The sequence below is a fragment of the Salvelinus sp. IW2-2015 genome, linkage group LG28 (genome assembly GCF_002910315.2).
Source record: "Salvelinus sp. IW2-2015 linkage group LG28, ASM291031v2, whole genome shotgun sequence".
Taxonomy (NCBI): domain Eukaryota; kingdom Metazoa; phylum Chordata; class Actinopteri; order Salmoniformes; family Salmonidae; genus Salvelinus; species Salvelinus sp. IW2-2015.
The window spans coordinates 31,075,559-31,090,352 of record NC_036868.1 but is presented as its reverse complement, the minus strand read 5'-3'; the positions used below and the strand labels follow the sequence as shown (position 1 = coordinate 31,090,352).

Genomic DNA, 14,794 nt, shown 5'->3' with positions numbered 1-14,794 from the left:
TAGAACAGAGCCCTGGGGGACACCAGTGGTGAGAGCACGTGGTGCGGAGACAGATTCTCGCCACGCCACCTGGTAGGAGCGACGTCAGGTAGGACGCAATCCAAGCGTGGGCCGCCGGAGATGCCCAGCTCAGAGAGGGGTGGAGAGGAGGATCTGATGGTTCACAGTATCAAAGGCAGCCGATAGGTCTAGAAGGATGAGAGCAGAGGAGAGAGAGTTAGCTTTAGCAGTGCGGAGCGCCTCCGTGACACAGAGAAGAGCAGTCTCAGTTGAATGACTAGTCTTTGAAACCGACTGATTTGGATCAAGAAGGTCATCTGAAGAGAATAGCAGGAGAGCTGGCCAAGGACGGCACGTTCAAGAGTTTTGGAGAGAAAAGAAAGAAGGGATACTGGTCTGTAGTTGTTGACATCGGAGGGATCGAGTGTAGTTTTTTTAGAAGGGGTGCAACTCTCGCTCTCTGAAGACGGAAGGGACGTAGCCAGCGGTCAAGGATGAGTTGATGAGTGAGGTGAGGTAAGGGAGAAGGTCTCCGGAAATGGTCTGGAGAAGAGAGAGGGATAGGGTCAAGCGGGCAGGTTGTTGGCGGCGGCCGTCACAGAGAGGGGAGAAGAGGTCAAAGCACAGGGTAGGGCAGTGTGAGCAGAACCAGCGGTGTCGTTTGACTAGCAAACGAGGATCGGATGTCGTCGACCTTCTTTTCAAAATAGTTGACGAAGTCATCAGCAGAGAGGGAGGAGGGGGGAGGAGGGGAGGAGGATTCAGGAGGGAGGAGAAGGTGGCAAAGAGCTTCTAGGGTTAGAGGCAGATGCTTGGAATTTAGAGTGGTAGAAATTGGCTTTAGCAGCAGAGACAGAAGAGGAGAATGTAGAGAGGAGGGAGTGAAAGGATGCCAGGTCCGCAGGGAGGCGAGTTTTCCTCCATTTCCGCTCGGCTGCCCGGAGCCCTGTTCTGTGAGCTCGCAATGAGTCGTCGAGCCACGGAGCAGAGGGGAGGACCGAGCCGGCCTGGAGGATAGGGGACATAGAGAGTCAAAGGATGCAGAAAGGGAGGAGAGGAGGGTTGAGGAGGCAGAATCAGGAGATAGGTTGGAGAAGGTTTGAGCAGAGGGAAGAGATGATAGGATGGAAGAGGAGAGAGTAGCGGGGGAGAGAGAGCGAAGGTTGGGACGGCGCGATACCATCCGAGTAGGGGCAGTGTGGGAAGTGTTGGATGAGAGCGAGAGGGAAAAGGATACAAGGTAGTGGTCGGAGACTTGGAGGGGAGTTGCAATGAGATTAGTGGAAGAACAGCATCTAGTAAAGATGAGGTCAAGCGTATTGCCTGCCTTGTGAGTAGGGGGGGAAGGTGAGAGGGTGAGTCAAAAGAGGAGAGGAGTGGAAAGAAGGAGGCAGAGAGGAATGAGTCAAAATAGACGTGGGGAGGTTAAAGTCACCAGAACTGTGAGAGGTGAGCCATCCTCAGAAAGGAACTTATCAGGGCGTCAAGCTCATTGATGAACTTCAAGGGAACCTGGAGGGCGATAAATGATAAGGATGTTAAGCTTGAAAGGGCTGGTAACTGTGACAGCATGGAATTCAAAGGAGGCGATAGACAGATGGGTCAGGGGAGAAAGAGAGAATGTCCACTTGGGAGAGATGAGGATCCCAGTGCCACCACCCCGCTGACCAGAAGCTCTCGGGGTGTGCGAGAACACGTGGGCAGACGAGGAGAGAGCAGTAGGAGTAGCAGTGTTATCAGTGGTAATCCATTTTCGTCAGTGCCAAGAAGTCGAGGGACTGGAGGGAAGCATAGGCTGAGATGAACTCTGCTTGTGGCAGATCGGCATCAGAGGTGCTGAGACCTGATCCAGTGGTCGACTGGACCAGGTTACGCAGTAGCAGAGCACCTGGAGCGGTGGGACAGCGGTGTTGCCGACATCAACGCGTGGGTCCACGCGTGTGTGAGTGTGCAAAGGAAAGAGAACAGGGATAGAGACACATAGTTGAGGCTACAGAAGAGGCTACGCTAATGCAAAGGAGATTGGAATGACAAATGGACTACACGTCTCGAATGTTCAGAAAGTTAAGCTACGTTGCAAAAAATCTTATTGACTAAAATGATATAGTACTGCTGGCTGGTGAAATAGGCTAGCTAGCAGTGGCTGCGTTGTTGACTTGTTTGAAAGTGAGCTGGCTAGGTAACCTCTAACTGGCTAGGTAACCTCGACAATTATCTTAGACTACACCAATTATCTTGGATACAAAGACGGCTATGTAGCCAGCTAAGATCAAACAAATCAAACTGTTGTACTGTAATGAAATGAAATGTAATACTACCTGTAATACTACCTGTGGAGCAAAGCGGAATGCAACTACTCGCTCCAAACCAAACCGGAAGTGCGTATCGTAGAGGGAGAGGCAATAGAAGTGTTGTTTCTTGTATTATTTCTTTTGTGTCTTTAGAGGACTGCTTCACCTTAATGTCCCCTTTCCCTTTTCTTCTGTCCTTATTTTGTCCCACTTTGTCCCTTCTTTGTCCCTTCTTCTCTTCTGCCAACTAGACACTCCTTGTTAGCTAGCTAGCTTCTTTCAGGAATGTCCCTAGCAACTGCCTAGCAACAGGTAAACAACTTAGCTAGCTAAGAAAACGGTATAATTTTATGAAAAATTGTTACTTTTTCAAAAGCCTTTCTTCTTTGTTTGCTGCTTGTTTGGTCTCCTATTCAGTTTGCAGTTTTCTTTTGATTTTTTTTTTCGATGTACGATGCATTAAGAACATGCTTTGCCATAACCAGTTAAGGTATACTTAACTAAGCCAGAAATAGCCAAACAACTTCAGTTTAAGGGGCAAATTAGAGGATGCCACATCTCACGTAGCGTTAGCCGCTAACATAGCATTACCATCACTGTCTGAGAGGATGACATAATGACAGACGCGGCTAATAGCAATGTTGCCGTCACAGAGGGTAGGGAAAACTAGGGGCTTAGCCACCCCAGTATAAACCATCTGATGTGGTTGCTAATGGTAGCTAGCGGCTAAACTTTGAGCTGAAAGGAGGGAAGAAAAAGAGGGGGTTAACCACAAGTATAATTAGTAATTCAGTACCAACCAGTATAGCCCACACAAGATCACAGGGCTTTACAGTAGTAGTCTATCAGTCCTTTCTCTCCATTATAATCCCACTAGTCAGTGATTTAACAGATTGCAGTGCTACTGTGTCTGTGTTCTATGGTAAAGAAATAGTTTGGATTCATCATTATGACTTAGGAAACAGACAAGCTGTTCCTGGCTGCCTTTGGCTTATCCCGACTCTGACCAGTCAGCCTTTCCAGATGGCCAACAGCCTCTCCGTTAAATCCTAGCAGTACAAAAGCAAGGTTGATATGAGCCAGCCACCAGTTCTCTCATCCACAGTTATTCCTGTCCATGTGACCATGTTATCTTGGTCAAGTGGTCAGGAAAAACTCCTGGCCCATCTCAGCGCTTCTGATCACCACAGTCCGGACAGTTACGCCACAGTTCACGCCGGCCCCTGTTCAGATAGAAAATACCATGGCTTGTACTTTACCTCAAAGTTAGCCTGGGTTAGTGGCCAACACTACAACAGACCTCTCCAAGTCAACATAATAACATATAAACATGGGCCAGATGTTGCCAGGATTAATCAAAACAGCCAGACCTTTAGGTCAGCTCCAAACAGACACGTAGCCAGACCTCTCCTCACACACAAGCACACACACACACCAGATAAACTCTGAACACACAGCCAAATATAGCTAGCCTAGACACGTTCACGAACACAGAAATGTGTCTCCCACCAAAGAAACACAACACCGTAATTATCCAATTTGTGAGTTGGATTGATAAATCTGTCACCGCAGCACAGAGACTGCGAGAAGGGAGAATGTGAGACAGGAAAAAGAGACTGAAAGAGAGGTGGATCAAAGAGAGGATGATATAGACAGGTGGTAGGTAGAAGGGCGAAACTAGTGGATGAAAGAAACTGTGGATAAAGGTTGAAAAAGAAAGGATAGAAATAGAAAGGGTGAGAAGAAATAGAAGTGAGAAGAGGCAGACCGATGCAGCTGGCCAGACACAAGGCCCCAGTGTGTGTGTCTGTCTGTCTGTCTGTCAGTATTTAGTATTTAGAGTGAGTTCACTCACAGCTCCTCCAGACATAGACCTCACCCTTATCCTGCCTGGACTGGACTGGCACACACACAGGGCAGCACATCAGAGAGAGATGGGGGGGAAGAAAAGGGAGTGTAAAATAAAGACAAACACAAGGAGAGGGGAAGAGAAAGAGGGTGGAGAGCATGGCTAAGATGTAGTGTGAGGTATAGAAAGATGGAGTGATGAAAAATAAAGAGGTCTTACCCTGGGAGCCGGGGGTCCGTGGTCATCGAGATACGTGGACTCTCCTGTGAAGAAACAGGTATAGATATGTAGAATGTGATAATATTCAGAGGGACTACAGTCCAACAGTCGTATTATGGCAAATCCACTGGCAGCGCAGATTCACAGGCTAGTGAACTCAAGTCAAGAGTGACCAAAGTACTTAATAAATGTCAGACAGACAGGCAGACCACAGTTGTAATAAAAAATCTATGTCCAGCCACAACAATCTTCAATAGCCACCTAGGGGGAAAAAACGGTCAGTCACGATCCCTCTAAGAAAAAAAGAGAGGCCTTCACGTCCACATAAAGTGTGGGAATGTCGTCATGAGTGAGTTACAATGGTTCCTCCTTTAGAAGTTGCGTCATCCTACGGCACATCTTGCGTACTGCTGCAGCATTCTGTGGCACGTCGTTTCATTCTCAGCCATTTCTTCTGTTACTGCAAGTTATTGCTGGTTTGACCACCAGAGTTCATCTTTGAGAAGCATTTGATAGTACACTGTATTGGCATTACCAGAGAATTTAAACCTTTTTTGTAATAACATAGTATATGAGATTGATTTTAAGACATTTGGCTTAATTAATTTGATTAATATTATGGTGTTTCCATTCAGAGAAAAATTGTCAGTTTGTAAATTCAGACGTTTCGCCCTCAGAGCGCACAATGGACATTCGGGCCGAGGAGTAGGGTTGATTTGAGCATTCTGGCCTTACAATGGCAGTCAAGCACCCAAGCTAACGGTGCTTCGATGGTGGCTGTTGTCTGTGTGCAGAGGGTCCCTGGTTTGAGCCCAGGTAGGGGCGAGGAGAGGGACGGAAGCAAAACTGTTACACAGGCCCCATTGTAATCGATCGCAAGACCAGAAATAGTCAAGAATAAAAAATAAAAATAAACTACTTTTTCATTACGCACAGTTGACACCATCGAGGTGCGGATGTTAACTTTCTACACAAGTGGTTTTTTTCCAGTTTCGTCCGACGAACAGATTGTAGTGGTAAAATAAAAAGGGTTACATTTTTTATGGAATTCTAAGCATCACTCAGTCTCTGCGAACGTTCGATTCCATCAATTTGCTATGGGCTCGCGCTAGTGTTCCAGTTTAGCCAACGTTCTTAAGACGTTTTTCGTCCCGTTCTATAGAGCGAATTTATGAAAGCACCCGAATGTCCATTGAGAAAGCACAACGACTATACCATTTAGCTAAGCTAAGAATAACGAGAATAATCAAGTCAAGAGGGTAGTTAGATAGCCTATAGTTAGATGGCAAGTTTGATGTATAACTACTAACGTTAGGTAGCTAGCTAACATACCCGGTACATACTGCTGTAATGATATGGTATGTGGTTCGTAAGGAGAGCATAATTAACAAATTGTCAGCCAACATAACGTGTAAGGTAACTTATTTGAAAAGTCATTACTTTATTACATTGAGTAGCAAGCTACCCCTTGGTCGTTATGGCAAATCTGGTCTGTGATAGGAGTTTTTTTTTTCACACCTAGCTCGGCTATCAGACTATTCTTTAGTAAAGGTTGAATAGTCTATTGTTCAGCTATTAGCCCTCCTCCCCAACTTGCAACAAATTGCTGTTCCCATCTAATTCCTTTCCCTCTTCCACGGGTCATCATTCTGCTCCTGAATGACTCGCTTGTGGGCGTGCTGGCAGGTTATGGCAGCATCTTCGGTCGTGCGTCAAGAATTCTGCACACAGTAGCACGTTTGTATGAAAGTGTGGTTATTCATAGGCAAATTGTTATATGCTATTGAGGTACATTTGTGTCTTTTTGTCGAGAGCAAAACCTTTTTTATTTTCAATCAAAAAGAATTGTTCTGGAAGCAACTTTTTTCCGACACAAAGGAAGTCAAAGCGGACACCTACGAAGATGTTGTCATCTCAGGTAAGCAGCACTGGGCTGTATTGACGTATCCTAAAAATGACATCTGCTGCATTAGATTGAACGGTCATATCTGTTATTGTTTTCATATCTATAACAAATAAGCTGTTTTCTTTACTTTCAGAGACCGAGCTGACCAAGGGGTCAAAAATGTAGATATTGCCAGATGTTCACTGTCCGAGGAACAGGCCGTGGAAGCTTTATTGCTAGCAAAAGTGTCCATAACCAGAGGTAAACTTGTTTGTGTTCTTTTTCTCCATCTCTGCCTGTCTTGTTGTACATGGAACCTGTCTCACATGCATTAATTAAAAAACCTTTAAGATGTCAGCTGTTAATTTTCAGATTTACACCACATAAACTGGACTATCTGTCACTGGACTATCTGTTGCTGCTAAGTCATGATTTCCCTGGGGGTTAGCCTTGCAATATCCAAGTGGTGAGATACATAGCCCTCTATATTTAAATGTTTCAGGTACACTCCGATAGGTGTCTGCGTCACATACAGTATCTTCTATTGACATTATCTTCTATTGTTTGTCCTCATGTGTCTGTTTCATCATAAAGTACTCTGTAGTCACTTAGTGTGGACACCAGGTGAGACCAGACACACACACAATAAAAGTCTCTCTTCTTCACTTCATCCCTCTCCCCCTTCTCCCTAAATCCTCTAGGCTATATCAGCTGTTTTGGTGAACCCCTCCCACATCTGAACTGGCTACATAGAGGGCATAGCATGATCATAGGTGATCATAGGTAATTGATCATTAGAAAACCCTTCTGCAATTATGTTAGCACAGCTGAAAAATGTTGTGCAGATTAAAGAAGCAATACAACTGTCCTTCTTTAGACTAGTTGAGTATCTGGAGAATCAGCATTTGTGGGTTCGATTAATGGCTCAAAATGGCCAGAAAAAAAGACTTTCTTCTGAAACTGGCAGGTCTATTCTTGTTCTGAGAAATGAAGGCCATTCCATGCGAGAAATTGCCAAGAAACTGAAGATCTCGTATAACGCTGTGTACTACTCCCTTCACAGAACAGCTCAAACTGGCTCTAACCAGAATAGAAAGAGGAGTGGGAGGCCCCGGTGCACAACTGAGCAAGAGGACAAGTACATTAGAGTATCTATTTTGAGAAACAGACACTTCACAAGTCCTCAAATGTCAGCTTCATTAAATAGTACCCGCAAAACACCAGTCTCAACGTCAACAGTGAAGTGGCGACTCCGGGATGCTGGCCTTCTAGGCAGAGTTCCTCTGTCCAGTTTCTGTGTTATTTTGCCCATCTTAATCTTTTCTTTTTATTGGGCAGTCTGAGATATGGCATTTTTGTAGCAACTCTGCCTAGAAGGCCAGCATCCCGGAGTTGCCTCTTCACTGTTGACGTTGAGACTGGTGTGTATATATATATATATATATATATATATATATATATATGTTGAAGTCGGAAGTTTACATACACCTTATGTAAACTCAGTTTTAAACTCAGTTTTCCACAATTCCTGACATTTAATCAGAGTAAAAAATCCCTGTCTTAGGTCAGTTAGGATCACCACTTTATTTAAAAAATGTGAAATGTCAGAATAATAGAAAATTATTTATTTCAGCTTTAATTTCTTTCATCACATTCCCAGTGGGTCAGAAGTTTACATACACTTAATTAGTATTTGGTAGCATTGACTCTAAATTGTTTAACTTGGGTCAAACGTTTCGGGTAGCCTTCCACAGGCTTCCCACAATAAGTTGGGTGAATTTTGTCCTATTCTTCCTGACAGAGCTGGTGTAACTGGGTCAGGTTTGCAGGCCTCCTTGCTCGCACACACTTTTTCAGTTCTGCCCACACATTTTCTATAGGATTGAGGTCAGGGCTTTGTGATGGCCACTCCAATACCTTGACTTTGTTGTCCTTAAGCCATTTTGTCACAACTTTGGAAGTATGATTGGGGTCATTGTCCATTTGGAGTACTCACTTGCGACCAAGCTTTAACTTCCTGACTGATGTCTTGAGATGTTTCTTCAATATATCCACATCATTTTCCTCCCTCATGATGCCATCTATTTTGTGAAGTGCACCASTCCCTCCTGCAGCAAAGCACCCCCACAACATTATACTGCCACCTCCGTTCTTCACGGTTGGGATGGTGTTCTTCGGCTTGCAAGCATCCCCCTTTTTCCTTCAAACATAACGATGGTCTTAATGGCCATTATGGCCATTTTTGTTTCATCAGACCAGAGGACATTTCTCCAAACAGTATGATCTTTGTCCCCATGTGCAGTTGCAAACCGTAGTCTCGCTTTTTTATGTCGGTTTTGGAGCAGTGGCTTCTTCCTTGCTGAGCGGCCTTTCAGGTTATGTCGATATAGAACTTGTTTTACTGTGGATATAGATACTTTTGTACCTGTTTCCTCCAGCATCTTCACAAGGTCCTTTGCGGTTGTTCTGGGATTGATTTGCACTTTTCGCACCAAAGTACATTCATCTCTAGGAGACAGAACGCTTCTCCTTCCTGAGCGGTATGATGTCTGCGTGGTCCCATGGTGTTTATACTTGTGTACAATTGTTTGTACAGATGAACGTGGTACCTTCAGGTGTTTGGAAATTTCTCCCAAGGATGAACCAGACTTGTGGAGGTCAACACATTTTTTTCTGAGGTCTTGGATGATTTCTTTATGATTTTCCCATGATGTCAAGCAAATAGGCACTGAGCTTGAAGGTAGGCCTTGAAATACATCCACAGGTACACCTCCAATTGACTCAAATTATTTCAATTTGCCTATCAGAAGCTTCTAAAGCCATTTCTGGAATTTTCCAAGCTGTTTAAAGGCACAGCAAGTTAGTGTATGTAAACTTCTGAAATTGAATTGAGAGAGGGGGTGGGGGTCGGCAGGGTTGTTCTTAAACATAAAGAGAAGGGAGAACCTCTACTTGAGTCTTGCTGGCAATAATGCTTTGATGACACCTAGGAGAGTGAGTGCAACCGTTGAAACCGCTTCTAATGCATACAGGAACAGACTCATTATTCATTGGTCTGAGCTATGTCGACCAAAGCCTACTCTCTTGGCTTGGGCTCATTAGTACATTAGTTCTCTAAAGAGTGGCCTGGTGTCAGAATCACACACACACACACACACACACACACACACACACACACACACACATCCCAGCAAGTATCCTTGCAGGCGTCTGAGTTATATAGTGTCAGCGTGACCTCTTACAGCACTTCTTAGTACATTAGTTTATCAGCTGCTACAGTATATTAACATGGAGACAGCTGCACTGTGCACACACCCTCAGGTGTGTCTGCTGCACACACACACACGCATGCATTCTTGCTGAGGAATGCTGAGGGAGGCTTGTCGTGTAGAGGTATCTGAGGTCGTTCCAGGGTACGGAAAACGAGAGACTGATCCTCCCTGTCGTTCATCTTAAGGGCCGACCCCCTTTGTGTGTTTCTCATTTGCTCTGTGCATCGGGATTGGAACTAATTTCTTCCAGGGCACATGCTCGTAAAAACAGACAGCTGCCATCCACCCACACCACCCACAACGACAGGAGCGGTGGAATCTACTGAGCCTCCATGGAGTTGTGTTCTTCTTTAGTCCGCTGTTCATTGTCACCTAAATCAGAGCCATTTTGGCTGCATTCACAACTGAACACAGCCCACACAGACTTAAACTATGGTTGGATTCTTTGGTTTCATGCTATGGCTATYAATTCCATGGCGGTTTAGAGTGGAAACTTCTATGGTATACATCCTCTCACACTGGAGCCATGATGATCTTTGATGAACAGCCCTCTTTCTTATATGACACTCAATATGACACTCAATAATTGAGGCCAGAGATGGGGTAGGAAGAGGGGGAAGAAGGGAGAGATGGAGGAAGGTAGAGAAGGCAGAGATGGGGGAGAACATGAGACATGGGGGAGGAAGGGAGAGACGGGGGAGAAGGGCTTGGGTTCACACAGGAAGAGAGGTTGATGGTCCTTGACCCTCAGATAACACCTTCAACTGACTCACAGCCAGGGGTTACAGAGAGGTGAGTGTAGGTGTCTCTCTCTTTCTGTATTTGTGTGTTTGTTTCGTGTTTGTGTGGCCAAGGGGTTAATAGGATTAATGTGTCATGGGACACATGGTAGTGCTACTGGCTGAGATACAGATGAAGGGTGCCGCACGTTAGGAGGTGCCATCAAACCTAACTGTTATTTTTCTAATTAGCTACCCATATGTAGTTTATATGTTTACTCATCAGAAAATATCAAGCTAGATTAATTAATGTGGTTGTATAAATACAGTAAATAGATTGTCGACCGATTATGATTTTTCAACGCCGATACCGATTATTGGAGGACCAAAAAAAGCATGTATTGAAACATGTTCAATATGGTTTAAATAATGCAAAAACAAAGTGTTGGAGAAGAAAGTAAAAGTGAAATATGTGCCATGTAAGAAAGCTAACGTTTAAGTTCCTTGCTCAGAACATGAGAACATATGAAAGCTGGTGGTTCCTTTTAACACGAGTCTTCAATATTCCCAGGTAAGAAGTTTTAGGTTGTAGTTATTATAGGAATTATAGGACTATTTCTCTCTATAAGATTTGTATTTCATATACCTTTGACTATTGGATGTTCTTATAGGCACTTTAGTATTGCCAGTGTAACAGTATAGCTTCCGTCCCTCTCCTCGCTCCTACCTGAGCTCAAACCAGGAACACATCAACAACAGCCACCCTCGAAGCAGCGTTACCCATGCAGAGCAAGGGGAACAACTACTCCAAGTCTCAGAGCGAGTGACATTTGAAACGCTATTAGCGCGCACCCCGCTAACTAGCTAGCCATTTCACATCGGTTACACCAGCCTAATCTCAGGAGTTGATAGGCTTGAAGTCATAAACAGCGCAATGCTTGAAGCACAGCGACAAGCTGCTGGCAAAACGCACAAAATTGCTGTTTGAATGAATGCTTACGAGCCTGCTGCTGCCTACCATCGCTCAGTCAGACTGCTCTATCAAATCATAGACTTATTTATAACATAACAACACACAGAAATACGAGCCTTAGGTCATTAATATGGTCGAATCCGGAAACTATCATCTCGAAAACAAAACATTTATTCTTTCAGTGAAATACGGAACCGTTCCGTATTTTATCTAACGGGTGGCATCCATAAGTCTAAATATTCCTGTTACATTGCACAACCTTCATAATTACGTAAAATTCTGGCAAATTAGTTTGCAACGAGCCAGGCGGCCCAAACTGTTGCATATACTCTGACTCTGCGTGCAATGAACGCAAGAGTAGTGACACAATTTCACCTGGTTAATATTGCCTGCTAACCTGGATTTCTTTTAGCTAAATATGCAGGTTTAAAAGTATATACTTCTGTGTATTGATTTTAAGAAAGGCATTGATGTTTATGGTTAGGTACAGTCGTGCAACGATTGTGCTTTTTTCGCAAATGCGCTTTTGTTAAATCATCCCCCGTTTGGCGAAGTTGGCTGTCTTTGTTAGGAAGAAATAGTCTTCACACAGTTCGCAACGAGCCAGGCGGCCCAAACTGCTGCATATACCCTGACTCTGTTGCAAGAGAAGTGACACAATTCTCCTAGTTAAAATAAATTAATGTTAGCAGGCAATATTAACTAAATATGCAGGTTTAAAAATATATACTTGTGTATTGATTTTAAGAAAGGCATTGATGTTTATGGTTAGGTACACGTTGAAGCAACGACAGTCCTTTTTCGCGAATGCGCAACGCAGGACACGCTAGATAAAGTAGTAATATCATCAACCATGTGTAGTTAACTAGTGATTATGATTGATTGATTGTTTTTTATAAGAAAAGTTTAATGCTAGCTAGCAACTTACCTTGGCTTCTTACTGCATTCGTGTAACAGGCAGGCTCCTCGTGGAGTGCAATGAGAGGCAGGTGGTTAGAGCTTTGGACTAGTTAACCGTAAGGTTGCAAGATTGAATCCTCGAGCTGACAAGGTAAAAATCTGTCGTTCTGCACCTGAACAAGGCAGTTAACCCACCATTCCTAGGCCGTCATTGAAAATAAGAATGTGTTCTTAATTGACTTGCCTAGTTAAATAAAGGTGAAAGAAATACGTGTCCAAAACTACAGACTTCCGATTGTTATGAAAACTTGAAATCGGCCCAAATTAATCGGCTATTCCGATTAATCGGTCGACCTCTAATTGTAATAGAGCATTCCATTTTGTAAAAGAAAACAAAGATCCTGATATGAAACATCTACACAAAATATGGAAAATTCCATCACCAAATCTCAGTCTTACCAACAAACGTTCCCAAATTCCCAATAACTTTTCTATAAATCCAAGATGGAGTAGCAGTGGGGATGTCTGTTTTGATTGTCCCGTCCCTTGAATATATTGTTTTTTCTTCTTATATATTTAGTATATATTTTATATTATTTTTTAAATCTAATTTTCCATCTACGAACTGAACATACTCTCCTGCAACCTGCCTCACCCAATGTGGTATGGATCTGCTATATTTACACTTTTTAACCGGCACCCACTTCTGAAGCTAGCCAGCTAACTAGCTACTAGTTAGCCTGGAGCTAGCCTCGAACTAGGCCCATCTCCCGGCTAGCTGAAGAGATTCCATCAAGCAATCCCTGGGCTTCAATTACCTCTTTTGCCAATTGGCCTGGGCCCTTAGCTGCCGACACGGCCATCACGACTGGTCTACCGACGTAACCGTCCGAGGGGGTTTCTGTCCCGAAGCAAGCACCAGTTAGCCTGGAGCTAACCTAGAGCTAGGTCTTTCTCCTGGATAGCCAAAGAATTCAATACCACTTCTGCCAATTGGCCTGGACCCTTTGCTGCCGACACGGAGCCTCGACGATCAATCACAACTGGTCTGCTGACGTAACCGCCCGAGGGAGTTTCAACAGACTCTTGTTGCGACGTCCCCCTGAGGCCCATCTGCTAGCCCCGGCCTAGTAGCTGTCTGAATCGCCGTGCCTCCAGCTCACCTAGCTACTTACTGGACCCTATGATCACTAGGCCATACATGCCTCTCCCTAAAGTCAATATGCCTTGTCAATATGCCTGACCTTGCTGTTGTGGTTAATAATTTTTGCCTTAATTCACTTTAGAGCTTCCAGCCCTGCTCAATATGCCTTAGCTAGCCCTTATGTTCCACCCCCCACACATGCGGTGACCTCACCTGGCTTAAGTTGTGCATCTAGAGACAAAACCTCTCTCATCGTCACTCAATGCCTCCACTGTACTCACATCCTACCATACCCTTGCCTGTACATTATGCCTTGAATATATTCTTTAGTGCCCAGAAACCTGCTCCTTTTACTCTCGGTTCCGAACGCACTAGATGACCAGTTCTTGTAGCCTTTAGCCGTACTCTAATCCAACTCCTACTCTGTTCCTCTGGTGATGTAGAGGTTAACCGAAGAAAAGATAAGAATTGACTTCAATGCTTTCACTGTGTGCCCAACAGTCTAACCACACCAAAGCATAGACATCCGCCAAAAACGATCAGAGTAAAAATTTCTGAATCTGAACCCTGTCAGGAAAAGTGCTGTAGAAATTGTTCTGTACCACTCAGAGACAAAATTCCAACTCTATAGAAAACTAAGAAGGTTTTTCTATCCAATAATAACAATAATATGCATATTGTACATCATAAGAATTAGGCGAAGGCAGTTTAATTTGAGAGACATCATAGCTAAGGCGGAACAGCACCCCTATAGTTGCAAGAAGTTAACACCAGCCAGCAGCCCCCAGCATACTCCCATTCCCAGGCACTCTCATCAACCAGGATCTCAGCGATCACTGCCTCATTGCCTGCGTGCGTACTGTCCGCGTCAAGACGACCACTCATCATCTGTCAACACTCCCTCAAACACTTCAGCGAGCAGGCCTTTCTAATCGCCTGGCCCGGGTATCCTGGAAGGATATTGACTTCATTCCGTCAGGAAAGGAGTCTGGTTGCACTTCAAAAGTGCTTTCCTCTCCATCTTAAAGAAGCATGCCCCATTCAAAAAATGTAGAACTAAAAACAGATATAGCCCTTGGTTACCTCAGACTTGACTGCCCTTGACCAGCACAAAAACCTCCTGTGACATTCTGCATTAGCATCGAATAGCCCACGCGATATGCAACTTTTCAGGAACCAATAACTCAGTCAATTAGGAAAGCTAAGGCTAGCTTTTCACACAGAAATTTGCTTCCTGCTGCACCAATTCCAAAATGTTTTCAGACACTGTAATGTCCATGGAGAATAAGAGCACCTCTCCCAGCTGCCACTGTACTGAGGATAGGAACACTGTCACCAACGATAAATCTACGATAATGGATCATTTCAAAAGCATTTTTCCACGGCTGGCCATGCTTTCCCTGGCTACCCCCCTGCCCTGGCACACATCTAGCACCCCCCTGCAGCAACTTGCCCCCCCCCCCCCCCACGCATCACCTTTACCCAAATCCAGGCAGCTGATGTTCCGAAAGAAATGCATAATCTGGATCCCTACAAATCACT

General features: G+C 44.4%; 1 protein-coding gene across 1 annotated transcript in view; it reads right to left on the bottom strand.

Moving 5' to 3' along the window:
• usta (uronyl 2-sulfotransferase a) overlaps positions 1-14,794 on the bottom strand; it is a 186,366-nt gene that overhangs the window by 40,982 nt on the left and 130,590 nt on the right. The window contains exon 2 of the mRNA XM_023974348.2: positions 4,360-4,403. Coding sequence (XP_023830116.1) covers positions 4,360-4,403 — 44 coding nt within the window. The remainder of the gene's footprint in view (positions 1-4,359; positions 4,404-14,794) is intronic.